We start from the raw sequence: 27,287 nt of genomic DNA, 5'->3' as shown, positions 1-27,287 counted from the left end.
CGTAATCGACAAATTGGATTGAATCCAGTCGTCTCGGAGTTTTATAAATGTACCGTGAATAAGGGCGCGGTTGTTGTGAATATTCCTCTTTGACACATTGAGCATCATTGTTACAGCACACGTGTGTCTCTCTTTACAAACAATAGTCTATTTATTTATTTGGATCTCCAACAGTTGTACATAACACACATTCAAATCACTTTTTACATTAACTTAAAGCTTACTATACACAACCAATTACAGGAGAACACACCATTCACAAACACAATTACAAAATATACAAATCAAAAATAGAATAAAAACAGAAAATAAAAATATTTAAATGAAGAACAAAAAACAAAAACAGAAACAAAAGGTACTAACTAATTAAATTTTTAAACAAATTAATAGTTTATACTAAAAGAAACATTACATTGTCTAGGTGAAATATAAAGCACTCACGGCGAACACTTCGAAATTCGATAATATTAAGACGGTTAATGTATTATGAGTTAATGTTTCATCGTAATAACAATACGCTAAAACTAGATTGTATATTTAGCTCAAATTTAAACTCAGTCGGTGTTCTGGTGTACATCTACTCCCAGTTGTTCGCCAGAAAAACATTTTGTTATACTAACTTTTCGAACCTTTGAAGACCGTTATGATATCGATTTATATTTAAATTTATTTTTCTGACGCACGGGTAACACCAGTTCAGGAGTCAGGGCTACTTTTTATAATATGTATGTATTGGATAACAATAAAGTATTATTATTATTATTTAAATTAAATCTTTGAAATAAATTACCTGAATTGTAATGTGTTTATGTACTCTTAAACGAATGCTATGACACTGACCGAAAAAACCCTATACTTTCCGTTAGTAACGGTTTGTCTTTAAAGCTGCGTGATACCAATACACGGATTGTATGAAAGATTTTAAACTGACACGGAATTATTTTTTTATGCAAAATCTTAAACATAAACATAACGATGGAAAAGTATACCTGATTTTTTTCAAACGTTTATAGTAATAAATATTAAATGCTGAAATAATTATATTTTTATCCTTAGATCATTCAAAATTTTATTTGTATTTTAATGAATTGATTAGTACAATATTGTGTTTTATAATATAAGAATGGTCTGTTCATATAATAAAATATTAAAGCTGGCATGTCGACAATTTACAGACACTGGAAACAATAAAATAATCATCGAAGTAATAAATAAAAAGAGATTTATTGACAAAGACAAGTTGACGAATAGGTTTTGTAACTCTCAGCGGCGATAAATTATTTATACATGTCGTTACACCGACGCGTGGACAAAGAAGCTGCTTTAATTTTATCAGGTACCATAATTTTTTAAATTCGAATTTTAAATCATTTTTTAGTTTATGGTCATTCGTCACTTTAAAAATATTTTTTACTTTACTTCGACGGTATTTTGCGTCTGATCTGTTTGCGTGTGCTTAGAGCTCAATATACATTTTTACCAGTGGTAGGGCTTTCTACAGGTCTGTCTGGATTAGTATCACACTCACCGGTTACTCTACCAAACAGCAATATTTTGTTTGTTTAAATACGAAGGGATATCATATATTGTATCTATTAGGTGCTAGATTAGCTAGGCTGCCTTCCCCAAATTGCATATTTCACACTTTTAAAAATTGCAAGATAGCAGTTGTATTTTTAATTAAATTTTTTGATATATGTCTGAATACTTACAAAAGATTAAATATACAAAAATAAATAAATATAATGATGACTAAGTCAATTGTTCTTAATTGAATCGATGTCAAAATGTATTTATATCAGGTTGATATACGTGTTCCTTGACCGCTAACCGCAACCTTATTTATTACAATATAATAATAAAAGAATTGTTAATATTGATTATAGCTAATAATAACTCAGAGGTCTTACAGACGACACTTTTATAAAACCGGCTATTATATTTTCACATACGTAAGAAATTTGATTTAGACGAGTTGAATTTTAACGTATTCTATAATTTATTATAATTATTTCGTACAAGAAATGAGTTGTTCGTTTGGCTTTCCTTCTTTATTACATTATGTCAATCTCGTCGTATTATTACATCAAAAAGCGTTTGTGTTAGTATTTTTTTTTTTTTAATTTCATTTTTGATTTATATACCTTTAGTTGTAGTATTATCGGTATATTTTACATAATTATAAACATAAGCTAACGTTCTCGGTATGTAGATATAAAAATAGTTTTTCACCTTGATATGGTTTATATTATATATAATGTATCCTAAGCATTATTATATAAATAGTTGTATTTAACAATTGCATTTAATATTGCTGTATTCCTTTAACTAAGTTTGGATATTTTGCTAAATCCCAAAGACCATGGGATGAGGCTCTATTGAGGTGTAATAAATATCTCGTTTGAAATACCTAACGATGTATTTAATATACAGGTCGAACCGAAAACCACACGTTTTCGGTTTAACGAAGATCTAATAAACCGTAACATAAACCGTGTTTAAATATTTTGTTGAGATTTATATTTTACGGCAGTTATTTAAACTTAATTTGGGAGAAAAGCTTGAATGTTTCATCTTGCCTTGCCTTGTTAAAAGTTATAACTTATAACCGGTATTAATCAGATCGAGTATAGGCATACTACAAACTCCATAAGGTATTGATATATATTAACTAAAAAATGGGTTTATTATTTGGTTCCGTTATAACGGAAGTATTTTATTGTGTTCTGCTGTAAAAAAAAAAATGTCGAACACGATGAAAGCTAGTTTCCTTGTCGTCCAAAATGTCGATTATGTGTGTCACACCAATATAATAAAAAACGTTATTTGAATATGATTACGTACTGTTTTGTTCAAGAAATAATAAAGAATCGGATCAAATAACCATGTCCAAAATATAATAATTTTTCAAGCAGTGGTCTTATTTTAAGCACATTATATTGTACCCACAATATTGTAGAATATGAGAACGCGAACAATTGTATTATTCAAACTGTATTAAATATATATATATATATATATATATATATATATATATATATATATATATATATATAAATATATATATTCCTTTTGTATATAAGGTCAATCTAATAACTTTTACCATATATCTATTGAAATTGCCAAAATATGTTAAAAAAAGATAAAAAACAATCGATAAATACTAACACAGAAAATCATATAATTTTGTGTTTGTGTGTTTTGTTGTAACCTCGTAACAGAAGTAGTTAACTTAAAAAAAAAACTTAAGTTAAGAAAAAAATAAATTTGATAAAAACTGTGTTATAATTCTATAGTCGGAACTAAAACTCCTCGTATTTCTTTTAACTGTCTGCTTAATCGGTTCGCAGTCCGAACTAAAATAAAGTCTTTTGTAAGATCGTTTCACAACTATTTCTGTGGATTCCGAATGCATCGTTGAAAATTCCAGTCAGCCACATTAAGAGCTAAGTTAGTATTTGGGTCAACGGAATTCTAAACCAGAGCTTCGTAAACTTGAAAATAGATTTTTATTTTTGTTCGGTTAAAGGTTCCTATTGTCGGTATGTAAATATTTTTCAACAACGATTATTATATGTTGTAAATGTTTTTGTTTATACATTTTAAAAAAAAATGTTAAGAAAAAGTAATTTTCTTTAATTCTAGTTTATATTAGCATAAGTTTCGTTTACGGAGTATATTTATGATTATTATTTATGTTTGATGTGATATACGAAGTTCATCTGCGCAAAGCGCTAACGTTTATTTTTAGCGCATGCGTACCTGCACGAGCGGGGCGGGCGCACGCATTAACGACAAAGTATGACCTTCGTTTCCCATGCTCGTATTGAGGGAAACTATTAATGATCAACACAGCAGTAGCTAATAATAAAAACGTTTGTATATTTATACGTTATATCGTATAAAAATCGAGATTAGGATTTGTATTCGCGATTAGCTTTTCCACGACAGCAGCTTTGTTATATTTACAGGTGATGATTTCCTCACGTGTTCACTTGAATATAGCCCTCTCGTCTGATCTTTTTAGTACGTCACGGGCGTCTCGCTCGCACTATCTATGAACCACTGTTTTGTGTGGGAGTTAACAATATTTTCACATCGTGTAGATTTATAAGTCTTGGAAAACAGTCAGTGTGTTTTGAATTCGCGCTACGATCACTCGTATTTTTCGTATTTAAATGTGCGACTGACATGTGAACGAAGATGAGCCGGAAACAGGACAGATACTCGTCGCGACCGCGCAGTCTCACCTCACACTATGGCTCTTCGCCGAGCATGCTGAGCTCGATGATCGGCGGACAGTATAATCCGTATTCGAACAATTATTCAAATTCATATAGTTCTGGATCATACAGAAATTACAATCCTTATACAGTTGGCTTAGGACGACCCTCGAATTTAAGCATATACGGTGGTACAAGTTCAGGTTATGGAGGTGTATATTTAAGTGGAGCATCATTGGGATCTTTGAATTTAATGACCCCTGTGTTAAAAAAATTAGATAAAAAGCTGTTGGCGAGCCAAAAGAACTTTAAACCAAAACCCGTGCCGTTATTGCCAGTTAAAGTTGCGGCCGAAACGCCCGTGGAGGTACCGGCACAGGCTGAGGCAGAGCAACCGCCAGTGAGGCCAGAAAGGAAATCGCGATCATTAAGCAGGAGTGACCTCAACAAAGAGCGATCGCGGTCACTCACTGATCTTGACTCGGTGTCAGGACTCAATTCTCGTTCACTGAGTCTTAATTCAGTTGCTTCGGATGGTTACTGTGTATGTTTTTTGTATAATACTATCTATTACTGATGTAACAAATATATCATATAGGTATTTTTATGGTGTTAACCACATAGTTGAATCATAATTAATAATCTAATAAAAGTGTAATTAATATTTTATCTATTTAACAGACGATTATACTTTGATAAAATAATAATGGTTAAATTATTGTTCAGTATATTTATGTTCTCATTAATGAAGTCGAGTAGAACAAGTTAATATCGTGAAGTATTTTAAAGTATGGTCTCGTGACACCAAGCTTCATGATCACGATTCATTCCGTAGCCACGATAATTACACAAAATTGCAACAAGTCGTTTCTCTACTTAGATAAATTTGTGTATTTCTTTTAAAATCAGCGCAACAATGCTCTTCCCTTCTCCTCGCATCTCTGATGTTTGTCAATTTTATTGAAATACGTATAACTATAACTCGTATAAATACACTGGCCTCCAAAAAAATCGACCCACCTACATTTTTTGTAAAAAAGCTATCGTATGGTTTTAAACTACCACATATTTATATTTTTAAGATTGATAATGAAAAAATGCAATTGTAGGATTGTACAAAAACAGAAATAGTGCGCAAAAAATAGGTTTTTAGGTAAATATGTGACAAAACACGAAAACACAAAATTTTACGCAATTTTATTTTTTTGTGTACAAAACGATTATGCCGTTTGTTTTTAAATTTGGGTGCCTAAATCTTACTTTAATAGGGAGTGTTTCCTCCTCTTGACCTAATCACTGCCTGCATACGCCTATTAAGTGACCTGATTAGCTTTTTAATGTCTTCCTGTGGGGTTCGTTGCCATTCTTCAGTTAGGGCAGCTTCCAGTTGATTCAGGGTTTCTGGAATTGGATTTCGTGCTCGAACCGTACGTTTTAGCTGGTCCCAGAGGTGCTCTATCGGGTTTAAGTCCGGACTATTGGCTGGCCACTGCATAACTGGAATTTCGACTTCCCTGAGATAGTCTTTAACAATTCTAGCGACGTGAGGTCGTGCGTTGTCGTGCATAAGTTGGAAATTATCCCCAATATATCCAGCGTAAGGCATCACATGTGGCTCCAGAATGTCCGTTATGTAAGTTTCAGCATTAAGAGCACGATTACGGAAAAAAACCAGCTCTGTGCGTCCCGTCAAAGAAATACCTCCCCAAAACATTGTAGAGCCTCCACCAAATCGGACTGTTTCTCGAATGCAACACTGAGAAGAAGCGTTCTCCTGGCCTTCGCATGACGTTACGTCGTCCATCAGAGCCTACTAGAGACATTCGGCTTTCATCACTGAACAATACTGTCTCCCATTGGTCCAGTGTCCAATCGACGTGCTGCCTAGCAAATTGTAGTCTTGCTTGTCGATGGGATGCTGTGAGTTTTGGTCCTGTTGGTGGCTTGTGAGGGGTTAAGTTTTGCTCTCGAAGTCTTCTTCTTACAGTATTTTCACTCACAGACACTCCACGACTTTCTAGGAGTCTACCTTGAACGTCAACAGCCTAAAGATGTCGGTTTCTTAAAGACGTCAAACCAATAAAACGGTCATCGGTCGGGTTCGTGACACGCCCCCTGCCAGATCCTGGTCTCCGGCGATACTCCCTAGTCTCCAAGTAGCGTTTGTACACTCTTTGCACCGCTGAACGACTTAATTTTAGTGTTCTAGCCACATTTCGCTGACTTAACCCCTCATGAATAAGAGCTACGACTTGAGCAGCTTCTGCTTCAGTAGTATCCATTTTTTATGTTTAAACTTATTAAAATTATTGTTTCAACAAAGTTTCATACACTTAATCAATAATAAACATCGAACCGAGATGACTCCGCGTTAAGAACTGGAAATAAACTAACCATGCACTTTGTGCACAAAGTAACGTTTTCTTATCAATACTTTAAAAATATTCCAAATATCCTCAATAACACTTACAACTCCTCCAAATCAATATCAAGTGGGTAATAAAATGTTAAATGTATGTCCCATAAGTAAAACAATCCACCTAGGTCGTCGCATAGTTAAGATAACAACTTTGTAAGTAAAAAAATACGGGTGGGTCGATTTTTTTGGCGGCCAGTGTATTTATATGAAATGTTCTCATGTCTGATTTTGTCTATACCGGCCTTTTTCAACGGAGACTAGGCAACTGTGCAGGATATATAATAATAATAATAACAATAATATATTGTGATGCACGCGTGTACGCACAAGAATATGTGCACTCGCTCTTCCCTCACTCTTATAGCCCGATGGGAGGGCAATCCGACACAACCGGAAAGAGTTCAGGCGCAGGACAGACGGCTTTACGTGCTTTCCGAGGGAGTGTACACACTTCCAAGGTCCAGACTCCGGGCTGCTACTGAGAATTTTCTGACAGAAAAACCAGAGACTTCAGGAGCAGCACTTACGGCTTTATGTGCAAATATTGGCATTGTTTCTTTCAATATCTGGGCTTATTTACTGAGACCTTCTTGACACAGATCAATAAGCCACTAGTCAAACGAAGAATAGCTTGCGGGCAGTATCTTACAATATTAATATAAAAACATAATTACAACTTACATTTGCTTGAATCACTAATTATAACGCGAAATATATGTCAAATTTTTGTGGATTGAGTCCATGTAACATGACAAAAATAAATAGATTTTTTAAAGTGTAAGTTAAGTGTAAGTACTTTGTACGTAAAACATCTCATATACAAAAGTTTGTCGAAATGTTGTAAATAACTAAAAGTCTCACGTTTGTTAAACGAATTGTTTAAGTTTCTGCTATACAATACTTTTTATTTCATTTGAAATACTTTCAAGCTTTGAAGTTTATTTGGTCAGCCTATATAATATTTATGTTATGATTGACGGGGAAAATGCCTCTTTACATATGCAAAAGTATATGATACTAACGGACCGTGATAAATTAGTTTATAAATTATGAATATTTCTATGTTTTTTAACGTTACTTTACTTTCATTAACTACGTACATAGTATGAAGCGTTACCTCATTGTTGACTATAAAAATTATAATAAACATACAAGGCTATTCACGCTTGTCCTGCCAATAGCCTAAATTTAAAGCGGATGAAACTTCGAAGCGCAGAATAAACTGATATAATAATATTATACGCTAAAACCTTCCCAGCATCTTCTGTTAGAAGTTATATGAATATTGGTTTAGTTGTTTTTGCAGTTACGCGTTACAAGAAATAGACTCCTTATTTATTAGTATAGAGTTTTTAATTTATCTTATTACAAAACTAAAAGTCAAATTCTTGAACACATTTTTTTTTTCGTAAATTAAAATTCATTATTACCAAGAACGTTATATTTGTTGAAGAAAATACTATTCTTATATCCTAAGGCTTAAAATCGAACAATATAAGTAAATGAAGTATCAGTTATTTTGTTATCTATGTATATTATTTTTTTAATAAATACATTTTTTTGTTTTCCAGTCTGGTAGCGAACGCACTGAAGATGGTGAAGAACGCGATTATAAAGCCCTATACGAAGCGTCGCAAATTGAAGTACGACGCTTGCGTGCATTACTCTCGACTTCGGAGCAGCAGTTGCGGGACGCTCGGGCGACAATTACAAGGCTCTCACAAGTGGTATGAATATAAAAACTGTATACGTTGGTACCCTTTAAATAGAATAGCGAATTTTACATCGTGTGAATAATGTAGCTATTTCATTGTTTGTTCATATGTAATGTTTATTATCCTTATATTTTCTTTTTTTATATATAAATGTGTACATACTTAGTTGCATTAAATTTTATAGAAAATAATGAATCGCTTACTAGCTTAGCGTTCAAATTTTTAATTCGCCTTTCAAATAAAATATTCGTGGACTCATCTCGCCATATTTAGTAGTTTTCTTCCGTAATACATTAATAACTTCGATTTGGTCAACAAGAATATTGTAATAATATTAATAATATGTATCTCCAAATGGCTGGCTTGTGTACAATGTACATGTTTGGCGCGTGGAACACGACCGTGAATCTTGCAGCTAGCATCTTCATACATACGTGTCCCTATTTAAAAGCGCTTGACTAATCCCCCGCCCACAACACAGCTACTAATTACGTACGCAGATGTCGTTTGACAGATTGGCTCAAGTTTAGCCCATTTCAAACTGTTTGTTTATCTATCCATCAAATATGTTTTGATGCGAATGTTCATCGGTATATAATAAATGTGTTTAATTAATTAACATTTAAAGACTTTGTCGTATATTATGAGAAGTCATAAATGCAAGGAATGGAAATTTTGCAACGGCGAACTTTTAAATGGTTTCTGATATTATAATCGCTACTCTTATGCTACTAGTAGAAAGTAATGTTTTATATGAATACGTTTTTGATGTTGTGGTCGATGTAGTAAGCTTGGCGATTTTGATGTTTTGTTTGAAGTGTATTTTTAAATATGAAATAATGTGCTTGCGGGTTACTTGAAATTAAAGCTGAAAATGTCACCTTTGGCCATGTCGCAACCGTAAGAGAACGTAGTAATTCAATAGATGACTTTATTTGCCAGTGATTCTGATTAAATTTGTATACATTTGATTTTTGCTGAAATTAAAGAATAACTTAGTCGTACTTTGACACAATTTTCGGGGACTCTTCATGAAACATTTTACCCACATAAGTAATCCTTGTAAAGACGACATTGGCACAAAATATAATATTTAAAATATAAATAACACATGCAGTCGTATCCTTGAGCTCCTCTCCACAAAAAAAGTCTTTAAATACAAAACAAACGACATGGCTTTATATTTAAATTGGAAGAATAAATTCAAAGTAACCCGAAAACACGTTACGTCAGGAGTATATTTCGTATAACTGTTTCATTCTTTTCAGAATCAAAATTCGCTTTCTGAGATCGAGAAACGAGAAAAAAGAGCCATGGAAAGAAAACTATCGGAAATGGAAGAGGAGTTAAAGGTAAAGATTTTAATAACAATTCTATATAATAAAACACGTACATGACACTATACAGAGAATCCAAGACGAAACTTCGATTTGAAATAACCATACGATTTGACAGCTTCTAGTTTGTTTAGTTGTACACGGCGGACTTCAAGATGGCGATAGTGTCGCCGCCTCAGTGACATGACGAGTTATAATGTTGATGTTCGTTTTGTAGCAATTGCAAAAACTAAAAGCCGAGAACGAAAGGTTGAGAGCTGAGAATCGTGCCCTAACGCGGGTCGTCAGCAAATTGACCAACTCTGCCGCCAAATAGGTAAATGTGTGGGCATTCGCTCCGTGGTGGCACTTAGCGGCGTAGTCGAGAACTTTTTAAATTCCTATAATTCAGTAAAGTCATCGAAGCAAAAAATACAATTAAATTTTGTAGATGTGTAAATATAAATAGTCATTATAAACAATAATAAACTTAAGCGATACTATCATAACTTAAACATAGTATGTATTCAACAAAATGATTAGGAATTACGTTTAAAAGAAATTGCATATACTAATATACATAAAGACTGCGGCATACATAATAACGAGTAAGTACCGAGAATTTATCTCATGTTTATCAGACGAGCTAGTGTTCCGACTGCGCCACTCGGTGTCCCACACACGCCACGATCCACGGCACGACACGTCATTGTAATATATTAACCGTGTGCTATGGCGAGCATGTCTTGATACGTATCTAACAAGGTACGACTACTAAACACGAAGCTTTGTTTGGCGTTACCGGGCCGCTGCCGGACCGCATTATTGTATTGTACCCGATGGCGTTTTTACACTGCAGTACTTTTAGTCAGCTGCGAGTATCTAGACGTAACCGTTCATATCAATAAAACATAGTTAAATATATTATTGTATATTTTTTTTCTTATTATAATTAAGATATCTGATATCTGACTAAATTGCATACCTTTATAATACTAAGTTCAATTTGTAATTGAATTAAAAAAAATTTGCAGCTTTGGTTGTTTATAGAATAGAAAGAATTTGATTAGACAGTGATTTTGAAATCATAAAATTACTAGGAATAAAATGATCGCTTATAATAACATCCGAGTTATTTGTTGTACGTAAAGTGTTGTTTTACTCGTGTTGCATGTGTCTCCCACCCACAACAAAGGAACACGTAACACTTCACATTTGTCATTTCGAAGATATAGTCGGGTTGTACCGTCGCAATAGTCGTTAGCACGATTACACCTTATCACTAGCCAGCTGAAGCTTTGTTAGTTTAAAAAGGGAGGAGGATTTTAAGTATATCCTTTTAAATTAAGAGTTATATTAATTTATAAATTTAATTGTGTTATTCTTAGTTTTTCTTATCTATAAATATTTCCCTGATCATATTAAAACCTAGTTCAATACTTGTATCTACGGGTTAAGTTGCATTTGTATAGTAAGTACTTAGCAAATAATGAAATCACTACGTGATACTATTTATATATTATTTCGGCATTGCCGATTATCTCTGTTGTATTAGTATTGAGACTTAATACTCGTAGGCATACACCCTAACAAAACCGATACATACTTTGTACATATTGTATTTATTTTTCAAGTTTGTTCTTCCGTCCATTTTATACAATTGATTTAATAAACGTTTGTCTAATTAAAACAATTAAACCTGCTCTTGCCTTTTATGTAGTTCATAACAATAATTTAATGGAGTTGAAAACCTATTCTTATCCAACTATTTTTTCTTTTTTCGATTATGTGAAACATACATTGAAGTTGACTCAATGAAATTATAATAGGACTAATGTTTCATAATGCGATAAATGCGACCATTACGAAAAAACATTGTATACGAAAAAAATGATTTTTGTCTGATAATTCTTAATTCCGACTTATTTAAAGTTTCAAATGCTTAGTGTCGAGTCAAATATTTATTTTATGTAAGATTATTTTATTTTATATAATATACAACTTAATTTTCAGTTCCAGCAAGCGCTGCAAATTGAGAACCAGAGATTGAAAGATGAAAACGGAGCCTTGATTAGAGTGATCAGCAAACTGTCTAAGTGAGGGTTGGACGATGAGGCCGCGAGGCCTGTGTTGTAGCAGTAGCGGTTCACACATACACTTTCCTAAAACTATAATAGTTTGTATATAACCTTTGGGAACCTTGATTGTGAGATGTAGTCAAATCACTGCAAATAGTTTGGCTGAAATCACTGTTTTAGGGACACTTGTGTGTTTTGTAAGCACGCCTGCATTTTAGAGCCATACGAATAACGTTGACACAAATATTTTCTTAATTAATTATTCGCGTATATTAAGCATTACTTTGCAAGTAATCAATAAAAATTATATTCTGACATTTATGCTTCAATTTAAGAAATGACGACGTTCATAAATTTCTTATCAAGATATTTTTTACGGAAAAAAATTAATATTGAATGTTTTATGAATCGAATCTTAGGTGTATAAGACACGACAAAGCAAAATTAATATTTCAAATTTAACTCCATCCATATTTCCTAGTAGTAAAATCAAGAGGAATTTGCTTTTAATATAAAACGTTTATGCTTTAAATGAATAGTACATGTTGTACTGCTACACGACATGAATGAAATTTTTATGTAATACAAATGTTTTACTCAAAATATAAAAAAGGGACTATTAGCCATAAGTAGTCTTACTAATTTCACAATATGGCAGCCAGTACTTAAAGATGAAGTTAATTATGTAACGTTTTAATTTGTTGACGATGTCTGCGAATTCAACATATGAATGTATGATATTTAAAAATCAAGCTGTTCCCGAGGTAGACTTTGTGTTGATATTTGATATATTCCTAAACGATATAAGTGTAAAGTAGGTTAGCAGTGAAACTTTTATAGAGGGCCTGTCGCCCGTCATTATATTATTATTTAGTTATATGTCTCTCGAATTAAATATATATATACATATATATATTTATATACATATATATATATATATATATTTATATACATAAAATTACATGTATAGCTTGTTTTATAAGCAATAGTAATGAAATAATTGGAAATGTGATATATCGACTTTTACTAAACTTTGAATTCAATTTGTAGTTTTGTTCTTATTTGAACAAGTAGAAACATTTTTTCATGAACTTTACTTAATTTATCCGCGTGGAGTATTGTTTATTATTAATATATGCAAGTTTGGTCAATATTTTTGTCTGTCGGTTTAGCGTAACTTGCACTTTATTGTATTGTATTAAAAAAAATCTGTAATGTAATACATTTTTTTTATATAATCACGTAACGATCATTGTTATTGAGCTTTTATATTTAAAATAATTTATTCGGATTAACAATTAAATGTTACAGATGTGAATTAATTATTTTTATTGACATATGGTATAATCATGTCTGCAATAAGGTATTTGTATGATCCACTGACGACAACGGGGAGGTCTCGTCGTTATAATGTTGAACGACATTAAGTTTTATAGCTTCGTTATAAATTAAGCAATGTGTCCAACTGTTGTGAACTTTCGGTTTTTTTTTTATTTCGTACGATATTCCAAATACTGAACGAAATAAAAAAATCGAAATTTATTGCATTAATTTGAAATTGATTTATGTAAAAATAGTACTCCTTTTATAAACCTTAAAATTTTTGTTCATTAAAGTTTTTATTTATTTCCAGAGGTAAAAGTTAAACAAAATAAATATGTTCATTGATTTATTTGTTCTGTTTTTATTTTTGTTTCCTGTTTTTATTATTTATATATATATATTTATAACAATATCGGGCGTGTGTTTATAAAACAATGTTTGCGCTCGTGTGGCATTTCCGTAAGTGCCTTAAGTTTTGTGTTCTACAGAACGGGAGCTCCTTTTACTGGGCTCCGTTCTTACATTGATAATTGTAGACAATTTATTTTATTTATTAGTAAGTGGGCTTCCATATTAATTATATTCGGTAAAAAAAATGATTCGGCACAAACCAGTCAGGGCGTCTTATAAATACTTTGTATATTTCACTGTATATTATACTTGAAGACGACAAAAAATTAAATTGAAATTATCAAATACATGCACGCCCAAATAGGTTAGTTAGTTTGAGTGTAATTTGGTTGTAGATTAATGTAGCGTTATAAATTAATAAGTACTGATTAATTTTCTCATGCCATACTGAAGTTGTTACGTAAATAATTTCTATTTAAATTCGTAGTTTTTTTATGTAAAATCAAATATGAAATTTTATTTTAAACGGCCTTTTTAATGAATACTAGAAAAGTTATATAATAGTCAAACATATTTAAAAAGATAATTCTTTAGATGTGCTCATATTAAAAAAAAAGTAATACGTAATTTATGTTTCACTACTCTTTGGGTGTCTTTGAAATAGTGAAATATTACAGTTTGTATTTATTATTAGCTTCCGTGTAACATATAAAGCTCGTGTTCATTTATTGATATTCTATAAACATGATTGGTATTAATGTTGCAATTCACGGCTATTAAGGCTATAATATTTTGTGAGTCTCTTTCGTTTCTTTTAATCAATTTTTTTTAGCAAATGGCAACATTTGGTTGACATCACTGCCATTACCATCTGAAAAATATAACATTAAGATTATCAGATTTTTTATTGAATATTGTATTATTATGACTTCGTGAAAAAAATATAAATAACAACTTATAATTTTACATAGATTCATTTTAATCACGTGTAAACGTTGGGTATCATCTTTTTTGTCATACACATATCATTAAAATTTAGCATCTTCTTTGTATTATTCTCTAATTTATTTAGTGTAATTTTAGCTTATCCCATACGACAAGGTTTTGCTTAAAACTTTTTGTCTTTATCAACTTTTACAAGCTTTTATTTAACTTTAACTGTGTTTAACTTTAAGCGTGTCTGTCGAATCATGTGACTAAATTTTGAACCAGCTCCACCCGACCAATTGCAAACCAACTAAAACTTTGCACTCTTGGTGCCGGTGACAATAAGAAACTAGTATACTACATTTTGTAACCTACCTTTACAACGGATATTAAATAAAAGCTTGTCTATGAAAAAAAAAACTTAGTAATATATATTTTATTTATCTACATAACATCCAATATACTACCTGTCCTTTATTACAGATTATACTATAATTTGTTTTCCTACTAACTAATAAGAAGCATAAAAGTACCATTTTGTAGTTTATAAGGTTTGTCACTTTGTGTAACGTTTGTCTAATAAAGTAAGACTGTTTCTATTATAAAATAAGTTTTATATTAAGTATATACGCACTATTAGCGATGATTTTTCTCTTTTATATAATATGATAGTAATATGCATATTGTTCGTCATTCATGTGTATTAAGGTGTATATAGAAAAAGGGTATTCGAGCAAAATTTATATCATTCTTCTTCTTCGAGTGCCACTCCGACTAGCGAAGGTTGGCAGTCAGCTTTAAATACTCCTTGTTCTTCGCGAGGCGAAAGAGTCCGGCAGCACTCGCGATTCCCGTCCATTCACGGATGTTGCACAGCCAAGACTTTTTTCTGCGCCCAACAGCTCTCCTTCCGGCAACTTTTTCCATCATGATCAGTTGCAAAAGTTCATATCTTTCATGCCTAAGCACGTGTCCGAGATATGCAACTTTTCTCTTCTTGACAGTCTCCAAAAGTTGCCGTTTTTGGTTGACACGTCGCAGAACTTCCACGTTCGAGACCTTTTGAGTCCAACTAATGGCCAACATACGTCTATAAGCCCACATTTCGAAAGCTTCTATACGTTTTTTGAGGTCTTCTTTAATTGTCCACGCCTCGCATCCGTAAAGAAGTATAGGCCAGATGTAACAATGTAGGAGTCGTATAGGGATCTTAAGTCTGCGATTGCAGATTAATTTTTAAACGTGCAGAAGGCACTTCGAGCTATTTCGATGCGAGTCTTTACCTCCTGTTCACAGCTCCAGGTGTCATTAAGCCATGTCCCCAGATATTTGTACTTGCGCACCCTCTCAATTTTTTGGCCTGCTACAATGATAGCAATGTCATCGAAGCTATGTTTAGATAACACCATGATCTTCGTTTTTGATAGGTTCATCCTCAGACCAGCGTTTTCACTGCACTCATTAACACGGCTCATAATTAATTGCAGCTTATATCATTAAAAAAATATTTATTTTCTATAGATATTTCAAAACAAGTAAAAACCAAATTTTGTTAATGTATTTATTTAAAAAACTATTATTAATATTTTTGGACCTATTCAAAAATTTAACGTAAGAAATTGAAAAAGACATAACTTTATTGACAAATATTGACCGAACCATACAACTATTAAAGTGGAATTACGTTCACCCGTTAATCTGTCTTACAGGTGTGTCAATTTAATTAGATTACAACAATATACCCGGTACCTTAATTATATTTAGGAATAAAACAATATAATATCAAATACCTTTATTAAACGAACATTTCAAAACAGATTATCTTAAGCATAAAATGGGATACAGTATAATATTTATTAATTACTATTTTTACAAAAATATAACAAACATCCTTTGTAACCGTAGCCGACTCGATCCACTTACATTATAAATCACAATTGTTACAAAATAATGGTAAAAATAAAATAAGGAAAAATAGAACTTAAAGACCATTCGATCACTTGGCGAGGTAGTCGACAATTATTAATGTATTATTCGAACATTATTATTTATTATATTATTTCCTTTTTTTATTGGTAAAGCTCCTTAATAACCCAAATAATAATCGGTCGGTCAAAAAGAGAAGAAAAAGATAGTAAACTGTTTTGTATAAAATAAGGCATGTCTTTATGTATGGTATTTCTTGGTCGTGTCCTAAATAATGTATGTATAATCGTTAGGCGTAAAATGTATAAAAACTATAATTATTAAATATTAATTTAAATATAACTTGTGGTATTTATGTATTATATATTGCTTTGATTAAATATTATATAATATTTAAATTATTAAAATAATATATAAATTATTTAAGCTCATTAGCATATTTTGACATTGTCGTCTTTTAGAATTGATTGCATTTTAATTAAACGTTATTATTTTAACTCTCTTGTTATTGTCTATTATTAAATATATATAATGAATGTTCTAATAAATTGTGACCAATATTATAATGAAAATTTAGAATATGAATTGTACTTAGAAATATTCAACATTAGAAACAATTGATATGTTATTATAATATTTATTTTAATTAAAATGTGTACTTGATTAGATGTATTTTAAAATTCATTTAATTTAAATTATGTCTAACGTTTTCGATATTATGTATTGGTTTTTAAGTGAGACTAGTGAGAGGCAAAAGCTAAACAAATATTTTTTTCTTCAAGCAATCTACACAGTAATAATTAAAATATTAAACAAGGAAGGAAAAGTATTAGTTATGCAGAAATTAAAAATGATCTAAACAATTCTATTGTCTCTCACTGGTGTCCCAAATCGTAATAATTTGACGATTTGTTCATACTTGCTAACAATAAAAATAATTTTCAAAAGTCATTTCGTCTCTTATTTTACCTTCGATAAATGAACATTACACTTTCGTTTCGTGATCATCATCAATTTATCATCATCACATCTTTTTATCTTTAGGCATCGAGTCATTGGATGCGAATACTATATTGAAAAGGATATAATTTATTAGATTGTTTTACTTATTTATTTTATTTGAAAGGATATAAGCTCCATGTTATTTTTACATAATATTTTTGTATTATATAAATATTTATCACTGACGACAACATTTAAGACTAATTAAAATAGGATAGCGTCTCCAATCGCCTCAGTGGATTAAAAGCGCGACGTCACTAAGCGGAGACATTCTTGCAGTCTATTATCGAAAGTAGATCACGATATATTTCATAATAAAACGATTTAGGTATAAATAAAATGCCTCCAAAATTAATAAAAAAATAGTCATCAAAGTGTTTTATCATCTTTACGACTATAAATAAAAAGTTAAAAAATACAGGTACTATGGATATTATAGGCATTTATTATGAAAATTAAAACAAACCCACTTTTTCATCTTGAGCCGACTTAAGTCTTCGCAATTCGATGCAATCCCGTCCGTTGTCGAAACTCGAAGTAAAACTTAAGAAAAACTGAATACTATACAGCAATCATAATCTAGCATAAATATTAATATACTTCATACAATTTCCAACTCTTTTTACATCTTTGGTTAAATACCTAGTAAGGGTTGGTGATCACTTTGAACACATACGTTTGGAATAATTAAAAACTTTAACTTGAATTTTAATTTACTTTACGCTTTACTTCTAAGCGCACTTTAGATCCTATAATTTATAGAGCAATCAGATTCTATTTACAACTTGTTACATTCAACAATTTCTGTTTATTCGATCTAAACTTAAACCGATTAAAATTGGCACAGTTTTTGTTAAATAATTTAAGCTAAGAATTCACTATGTGACAATTAACCTTGTAAGGGTATATCATTAATGCTACATAACAAACTGCTTATAAATTGATTGCTGTATCATGTTCTGTCGTTTTGCAACTAAAGTACGCTTAGGGTGGAAATTTTCATAAAACATTGGTAACCATTCTGGTTGCTGTGTTACGAATCAAGTTTCATATAAAAATGATGAGAGGTAACATTTTGGCAGTTATATTGGCATTGAAGGCAATCAAAGGTATTAAAGGTACCTGAAACGACTAGGTGACGTTTTCGAATTAGGTTCACGAGAATCTAAAACTGTCATTTCGCATTTTTTTGGATAATTCATATTGGTTACCCAGTCTTGGCAAAAACTTTCTTGTACAATCAATATAGCACTGATTTTTTTAATAGTTCATAGATCACTACCTTAAAGCCTAATCATCAAATTTTCCATTCTTAAACACTAATCAGCTTCCTATCAACGAACGGCGACTCCGTTAATAGTGACCACTGCACTGGGACCAGTAGGTTCAGGCTCATACGCGGAGTCCGTGTCACTTCGTCTTCCGTACGCCACATTTTCTGCTAGACTCTCACTGTATGGAGAATCGTAGAGGTTGTCAGTCACATGATCGTAAATATGTCTGCCATTTGAGTCGTGAAGAGTAGCATAGCTCATAACAGCTGCATTTTGATCTTCTTTTCGCTCGGCTCCTTCAATGTTTTCTGTATTCTTGACTGGTGTCGCCTTACGACTATAAATAAAAATAAAGATTTATATTAAATACTAATATAAGCTTAAGACATATATTTATTTGAGGAATTTGTGCTTAATATTTAGTTTTCTATCGCTTTAAAATCTCTTAATAAATCAGCAAAAATTTACGGATACTTTCGAAAAATAGTTTTCATTCTATATATATATATATATATATATATATATATATATATATATATATATATATATTTGCTAAAAATATAATAAAGATAGTGTAAGGCACTCACAGTCTCAGATAGATAACTCCCAGCAACATCAATAAAAATAGAACGACACCACAGCCGACGCCAACGCTCAATGGTAATGCGCCACTTTCCGCTGCTTCATTAGTTGTCAATTCACATCGAGGATCTTCACCAGACCATTTACCGTCATCTAAACATTTTCGTAGGAAAGGTCCAACTCGTTGGTATTGCGGCAAACAGTGATATTCGATTGAACTTCCAAATAGAGTCGAAGTGTTCGATATGATAATTCGTCCGTTTTCGATAGTTCCTGGTGACTTGCAATCTATAGCTGTAAAATAATATAGAATTTATTTAATAATGTGTTATACTAACCATTAGGAAATATAAAACGATTATAATAAGTAATTATAAAATTTAGGATTTTATTTATTTTGCTTAGTGGTGTATATTCTACCACCAAACGGAAATTTTAGTATTGTGCGTTTCAAGCGTGAGTTAACAAGTGTAAACAAGGGGTACAGGTAACAAGGGGCATAACATATAAATTAGTGGCACATTGACGATCTAATAGATGGTTAATATTTCTTGTCTCTGGCAATGATAACCAGGTGACGCATTTGCCAGAATGACTACGTAATGATAAAAAATAAGATAAATATAAAAATTCAACTTACGTATGCATACTGGTGGAGTTCCATTCCATTGGCCTTTGGGCAGACAGGTTCTCGTTTGATTTCCTTTAATACTATAACCTCTTTCGCATCTATAGTGCGCTTCTCCACCTATGCTAAGAGTTGATGTGACAACTAATAAGCCAGTGCTACCCTTGATCTGAATTGATGGATCTGTGCAAGTTATTTCTGTAAAGGTTGTTACCATATATTAAGATAATTATATTATTTTCTCATTTCAAGCAATTGTAACATTAAATAATTCGGGTTTTTTTTCAATTACAGAAAAATGTAAATTTAAATCAATTAAAGTCAATTCTGTTTTCTATTTTAACATTTTAAGAGTAACATTATATTGTCGTATAATGTAAATTTCGTAAAAATCAGCAAATAAAATTATTTTACCTTTACAAACTGGCGCTTCTGAGCTCCAAGTGCCATTATCCTGGCATAGTCTTCGAGATACGCCATCGAGCTGCCAGTGTTCATCACACTCATAAAGTGCAGCAGCTCCATAATAAGTTGCGTTCGTCGCAAGTGTGACTTTTCCATTGTGAATGCGCCCGGGATTTCCACAATCAACGTCTAAAAGTTTATTCCAATTTATCGATAAGCCCCAGTTTCAGTCGGCACAATGTAATTAAATCGTTTACTAATATAATGTTAACTTAAAATTAATTTCAAAAACAACCATATATTTGTCGTTAATATCTAATAACTACAAAATACCATGTACGTATGAACCGGTTTTAAATATAATTGAATTAAAATAGACTGTTATTAAGCTACAAAACCTTTTGCAATATTAGTAATATCGGATATTCAGAAACCCGATACTAATGAGTACTAATGTCATAAAATTATATTTGTTAATATTGAATTTGTGAAATTTTTTGTATTAATTTATTTACCTGACCTGTTTACAAAGGTAGAGCTGGATTGGTCTATAACTATTATAAGTACAAAGGCTGGAATTTAGTTTATTTTAATAAGTAAATTCAAACATTAGAATCAGTGTACTTCAATATGTACTTCATAAATGCTTATATATAATTTATAATTTGATTATGTTTATTCGATAACTAATTTGTATTAATTTTAAATCTGAATGTGGATAGAATTGATTTTGTGATCTATTTACAAAACTTACAATATTCAAATGATATTGAATCCCACATAAAAAAATAACCACATACATTGGCATCTCGGTGTAATTCCACTCCACTGTCCTGTATCCTCGCATGTTGAAAGGCTCTCGCCCACTACCTTATATCCACGCTCGCAGCGATACTTCACGAGTGCTCCAATGCGATACGTATTGCCATTATTGGTACTGCCTGATGTACGGATGAGCGTCCGTCCGTGCATTCGATCATTGCCGGTCACGGATACTATACTATTCTCAGCAACTATTGGTTCGGCACATCTTATTTCTGTTAAACAAAGCATTTACTGAAGTGCAGTTTATAAGGAAAATTAAACTATTACGGATTTAGATATGGAATATTTTTTTAACAATGTTTCAAATGGTCAAGTCATTGCACTATTATAAAAAAAATTGATTGTAAATTTAGTGGATTAATAAACATTCTATGTTTTGTAGGAGATATTTGGATGATTTTGTATATTTAGTTTCAGTTACAGGCTATATATTATTACCTTCACATCTTGGAGAGGAATCACTCCACTGATGATCCTCTGTACATACTCTTCTAACGGAGCCCACAAGCCTGTAGTTGGTTGTACAAGCGTATTGTATGACGCTGCCCAAATGCGTAGTTCCGTTCAACAATTCCGATGAGCCGTATGGAAGAGGTGGTAATTTGCCACAATCCACGTCTAAATTATAAGAATATGACATAAAATGAAAAAAGAATACATAAATTAAATTATAAACGCATTAGAAAAAAATATATAAATTAATAAATCCGCTAAATTTTGATTGATGAGTTAAGAAATGAGATTTAACGTACAGTCGCACTTTGGAGATTCACCGGACCATTCGCCATCTGGCTGGCACGTTAGATTCGGCTCACCAACAAGCTTGTGTCCCTTTTCGCAATGGAAATCGATCGTTGAATGTACGTTGTAGTCGTACGCCTCCATATAACCTCCAGCAGGCACTTCTGGATCCGGGCAGGAAATTACTAAAATGAAAACATTATGTAAACTCGACGTTTGAATATTTCGTATCAATTTGATTGTGCTTTTATGAACACTTCGAAACGGTTTTATTATAAACTAATTTAAAAATAATATAATAATGATACTAACATTCGCAAGAAGGTATATCATGAGACCATTTTCCATCTCGATTACACGTTAACACCTCAGCTCCAGCAAGCCAGTAGTCAGATTCACAGTTGAACTGAGCAACTGATCCATAAGTTGTAGTACCGTTGAGTAAAACGAATGAGCCTTTGTGAACTTGAGCCGGTGTTCCACAATCTACATATTTGCATGAAGGCGGTGTACCTGACCATATACCACCGAGATTACAGGTTACACTCTGCAAATTAATTTAGTCGTTATGACATGCAGACACTTTTAAGCTAGTAAATATATTTCTAGTGTAACTTAGTAGGCTGTAATTAATATATCCAATAAACAAATTCGTAATTTACCGGTTGTCCAAAGAGAATGAAGCCATTTTGGCACATATATGTCGCTAACGAGCCAGCTTTGTGCCCGCTGACGTTCACGGTAGCCCCGGACACCGGCGGTGGATCCGGACACCAGTCGAACAGGCACTTTGGTGCTTCACCGTCCCAGATACCTTCATCAACGCAGTGCCTTTCTTCATTTCCAACGAGTGTGTAGTTTTCTTTACAAGAATAAATAGCTCGAGCACCGTGAGTTGTGCGACCATCTACTAAACTAACTTCTCCATCTTGTATGGACGTTAGGCCACCACAGTTAACGTCTATTAGAGAAATAATAAAAAATATATGTAAACAAAATCTAACCTTTATATCTTTTTTGAGTCAAAGAAGATAACCAAAATATTTTTGTCATTTGGAAGCCCCTCTTAGGGCCCTTAATTTAAAAGACCAATCAATTTATTATAAGTAAAGACTCAACTCAAAATATGACAGCTGAACTATATGTAGGTACTTACATTTGCAACTGGGAGCAGCGCCGGACCAGAATCCGTCTCTTTTGCACGTTCTGGTTTTGTCTCCGATGAGCATGTGACCCTCTGGGCACTTGTAGGCTATCGAAGATTCTACTTGATAACTGGTTCCCTCGATAGTCGTGTTCAAAAGTTTATCAGGACTTCCACAGGATGGCGGTACTACAAATTTTATTTAATCACGTTATTACAAAAGCCACATTTTTTTAATATACATCTCATTTCACTTCGCTATATGCAAACATTTTAAATATATATACACCTGATATTGCAACATTATGTAAACACCAAGCGCAATAACGCTACATTATAGCGATGAGATTTAAAATAATTTCTTCGCTTTGCTATTTATGCAGTAACGTAAATATATCATATAGATGTTATTATGCTAATTACAAATAAATAATCACGAAAACAGTATCATTCCATTTTAATTAATAAGGAAATTAAGTGATACCATAATAATATAATAGATATAATTTACAATTAATTAAGTAAAATAATACATAATAAATGAGTGAATTACTTTCAGAGGCTATCGCGTGACATCGCAATTCGCACGAGCAGTAAATAAAACAGATATGTACCTATGAATGACACTCACGGTACTGGCAGATCCAGTGTAGATAGTCGAGGTTGCAGCCCACGTCGTTCCACAACCAGGCGCGTCCACCATCCAGCACCACGCAGTTCTGTTCTCCGTTATAGTTGTTTGGCTGATCCTTCCCCCATGTCGGTTTTGAGACCATTTCACCTAAAATTTAAGTATATATTAATTATTTGCTTACATGCACCGAACCGTACCCTAATAATAATAATGTACTCCCGACTGATTTCGGCCACGATGGCCAATCTCAAGAAAGATTTGCAAACTGTGCAGTATTATAGTGGAAAGTGTATGCGTAAACACAGGTGCACTCTTTATTTCCTAACTCTCACAATCCGACTTAACCGAAAAGAGTTTAGGCGCACGATCAATAGTTTTACTTGCTTTCCAAGAAATGAGAGTATACACACTTCCTACTTCCAGACTCCGGGCTGCTACTGATAAATTTCGACACAAAACCTCCAATATTTTTTTATTGGCCCGACCTGGGATTTGAACCCTGGACCTCGGAGTCTGCGGCCATTTATCTAGCCACTAGACCAACAAGGTAGTAGAGCCATATCCTACACGTAAAAGTGAAATAACATCCTGTAAATTACCCACTGCTGAGCTGAGGCCAAATCTAATTTTGACAAAAAGGTTTGTAGCTTATTCCTTTACCCTGGTCCAATGCGGGTTGGTTTACATGCAGGTTTCCTCACGGTGTTTGATTTCGCAACCGAATACGAGATGAGAATTTTAAATAAAAATTAATCACATGAAAATTCAATTCTTGGCAGTGTTGTACCACTCTCGTCTCGAATAAAGGTATTATATATACAGTTCAATAATGAATATTACGTTTCTTTTTATAAGATGTGTTGGAACGTTGAGAAGGTAGGTATGGTGTAATATGTGACTCACCGTCGACCCATTTCCAAGTCCTGGAGGTAAGTCCAGGTTCTTTTTGAGCGCCGATCCAGACAAGTTGTGTTTTCAACTGAGTCTTACGTCTCTCTAATTCCTGAATAAGATAACTAGATGTCGCTCCCTGGTTAAAAAAATCGAATGTTAAAGATAAAATTTGTACATTTTAATATATAATAAGTAATTTAAGTTATTTGTTCTTTCAAATCAGTAAAACATCTTCAACTGGATAAAACAGGTTACAAAGCCAGAACCCTATATAAAGCCAAAGCTAAATACATACGTATATCAATGTTGATAACATTGATATACGTATTGTATTATATTTAGTACGTATCAGTATCATCAGTAACAGCCTGTGAATGTCAAACTGCTGGGCTAAGGCCTCCTCTCCCTTTTTGAGGAGTAGATTTAGGGTATTAGTACGTATACGTACTAATAAATTACTTTAGGAAAATGAGAGATTATGTGATTCCGTGTAAATAATATGCCATTACAATTTTCTAATAGTTTTGGGCATCAAAACGAAAGAGCTTTGTAGAAGCTTTATAATTGATTCGTGTCAACTACGTTGTGGATTCCGGAGCTTTGAAACTGTACCAAAGAGGGATATCCCATGGCGACTGGGAATAGTTAAATTAAAGTAGGTATCTAAGTCCGGTAATTTTGTTACTAAAAATAAAAATAAAAAACAAAATATGTAAGAACATTTTCTTAAAATAACTTTTATATCTGAAGTATATCTTCAGATATAAAAGCTCTTCATTATTTCCACTTAGCCTGTATATTATATATTCATAATGTACTTATAGTTTCGAATTCTATAATTGTCAAGTGTACGTGGGCTATTATTTTGCGCATAATTAATTAATTTCGGTTTAATAAATACACTGTTAATAAATTACGATATATTTAGATTCGTAGCCATTTTCTATATCTTGTTGGTAAATATCAAATTAACATATTTACCTGAAATCCGTGTATAAGGTCGCCGCCGTGTGCCTGGCATTGTTTCCTTGCTTCGTCAAAAGAAGCACCTTTCGCCACATTAAATTCGTAACAGTTTCTAGAAAAAGCAGCCAACTCTATGTCTGCCGAAGAGCCGACGGGTGCACATCGATCGTTCGAGAATTCTATATTAAAATAATAATAGAATATTCAAGGTTTTAATGGATATTCGGTAACGTTTGCCATTTCAGCTTAATAACAGTACTAATAATTATTTATATATTATTATAATAATATTTTTTTTCTTAATTATAGTTAATCATCTGATTTTAGTGTGTAAGTTCATATAAATCTGTCGAGATTTAAAATTATTAAATTTTGATAACATAGTATACGGTCAAAAGTATCAAACATGATAAAGAGTGTTTTTTTACAAAATAATTATCCTAGCTTTGTCTATTAAAAATGAATATTATTGTTAATAAGTTTCTCTAATACATTGTACTATTTTAAGTAATTGTATTGACCTTCCGTAGTGAAGACCTCGACTTCGCATAATGATAGAGAGCCTTCGACTCCGACGAGTTGCAGGAACACATGTTGTCCGATGAGAGGTCGAGCACAAGTGAATGTCTTCGTTACTCCTTCATCTGAACATGTCAGAAATATAAAAAAAACTATGTTTGTATAAATTATTACATTAATTTTATTTATACTTAATCTTATTTTTACATATAAGTTAAATTACAATTTTAAAGCTACCTATGAATTTAAAATATGTTAGTTGAACTTTCACGTTGATCGAATAATCCAATTTTAGAAAACTCTTTCAATCTTAATTAATGCGAATTCAACATCAACGCATCATATGGTCTATTACCTCGTTTTTTATATAGAAATCATTTTTGTTTTCGATGTAAGTATGTTAAATACTTTCAGCCTAAATTTTTTAAATAGAATAATGATTACAATAAAAGCCGACAAGGCCCTTAAAAATAGACGATAGTTTTGAATAGTATTCAGGTGAATTTATAATTTTATTTATTTTATTAAACTTGTGTGGTTTTTGCCTGCAGTTACACTGACTCTGGGTGAATCAGTGTAACATAACATCTATATTCCCAAGGTTGTTGGCGCATTAGAAGAGTAAGTATTTCATACAGTGCCAATATAAATAGGCATTAGTGACAATCTACGATTGGGGGGCCCATCCGCAATTTCTACCTATCAATAAAAAAAATAAATTACTTCTGTCATTGTCTTTATAAAACGATTTCAGGCAACTTTCATGTTTTCTTTTTAATAAACGACAGAAGCTGCCATTTCATACTTTTTTTAAGGATAAGAAAAGAGGATAGAACTTTCGAGAAGAACCTTCGTCTTTAGTTCAGTTAAATATTTTCTGCTGCTTTGAAAAGAAAGTTTCAGAAAACTAGAGACGCTAAATTTTCATATTACTAATTTCATATCTTGTTTCCTTGACAACATTTACTAAAACTTAAAATCTTAGTTATAAACATAATTCTAATAGTTTTCGCCAGCGGCTTTACCGGCCTATTATGATGGGGGCAGTTAGTACAAAAAAGTTGTACCCATGATAACGGGTATGCAAAATTTCTTGATGATCGGTTGAGTAATTAAGACGCGAAAGCGTAACAAAGAAACAAATTCAGTTTCGCATTTATAATATAATATTAATTGGGATTTATATTATTGTAGACCGACGACTGGTTTATTGATTTTTACACAAAAGCTAAAAATGGCTATAAATGCAGACTTCAACTGTCTGGTTTACTACCATAGCCTCTAGAAATACAATTTCCAATCTAATCTATTTACAGAAATAGATAATAATTTCTGTTTTAGCGTTTGGTTTAAATTTCAACTGAATTCATAAACTTAATAAAATTGCGATAAAAG

The 27,287-nt window shown here is 32.2% G+C and overlaps 2 protein-coding genes across 8 annotated transcripts in view; one reads left to right on the top strand and one right to left on the bottom strand.

Moving 5' to 3' along the window:
- Positions 1 to 13,423, top strand: part of LOC126780553 (protein phosphatase 1 regulatory subunit 12A) — a 46,531-nt gene extending 33,108 nt beyond the window's left edge. For 6 of the 7 annotated variants that reach the window (XM_050505131.1, XM_050505137.1, XM_050505136.1 and 3 more), the window contains 4 exons: positions 8,214 to 8,369; positions 9,626 to 9,709; positions 9,912 to 10,010; positions 11,687 to 13,423. In XM_050505131.1, coding sequence (XP_050361088.1) covers positions 8,214 to 8,369; positions 9,626 to 9,709; positions 9,912 to 10,010 — 339 coding nt within the window. In that variant the 3' untranslated portion in view covers positions 11,687 to 13,423. The remainder of the gene's footprint in view (positions 1 to 8,213; positions 8,370 to 9,625; positions 9,710 to 9,911; positions 10,011 to 11,686) is intronic. The other variant, XM_050505132.1, reaches the window with a different exon arrangement.
- A 2,526-nt stretch (positions 13,424 to 15,949) lies between these two features.
- Positions 15,950 to 27,287, bottom strand: part of LOC126780657 (CUB and sushi domain-containing protein 1) — a 50,660-nt gene continuing 39,322 nt past the window's right edge. Inside the window, exons 5-18 of the mRNA XM_050505282.1 lie at positions 25,895 to 26,017; positions 25,389 to 25,552; positions 24,417 to 24,543; positions 23,511 to 23,660; positions 22,892 to 23,068; positions 22,398 to 22,696; positions 22,048 to 22,282; positions 21,747 to 21,920; positions 21,433 to 21,612; positions 20,970 to 21,206; positions 20,179 to 20,358; positions 19,777 to 19,962; positions 19,142 to 19,430; positions 15,950 to 18,891 (exon numbers count right to left, since the gene is read on the bottom strand). Of these exons, the coding sequence (XP_050361239.1) occupies positions 18,615 to 18,891; positions 19,142 to 19,430; positions 19,777 to 19,962; positions 20,179 to 20,358; positions 20,970 to 21,206; positions 21,433 to 21,612; positions 21,747 to 21,920; positions 22,048 to 22,282; positions 22,398 to 22,696; positions 22,892 to 23,068; positions 23,511 to 23,660; positions 24,417 to 24,543; positions 25,389 to 25,552; positions 25,895 to 26,017 (2,798 nt within the window). The 3' untranslated portion in view covers positions 15,950 to 18,614. The remainder of the gene's footprint in view (positions 18,892 to 19,141; positions 19,431 to 19,776; positions 19,963 to 20,178; positions 20,359 to 20,969; positions 21,207 to 21,432; positions 21,613 to 21,746; positions 21,921 to 22,047; positions 22,283 to 22,397; positions 22,697 to 22,891; positions 23,069 to 23,510; positions 23,661 to 24,416; positions 24,544 to 25,388; positions 25,553 to 25,894; positions 26,018 to 27,287) is intronic.

This window comes from Nymphalis io, chromosome Z (assembly GCF_905147045.1).
Source record: "Nymphalis io chromosome Z, ilAglIoxx1.1, whole genome shotgun sequence".
Lineage (NCBI taxonomy): Eukaryota > Metazoa > Arthropoda > Insecta > Lepidoptera > Nymphalidae > Nymphalis > Nymphalis io.
This window is presented reverse-complemented; position numbering and strand designations above follow the sequence as displayed.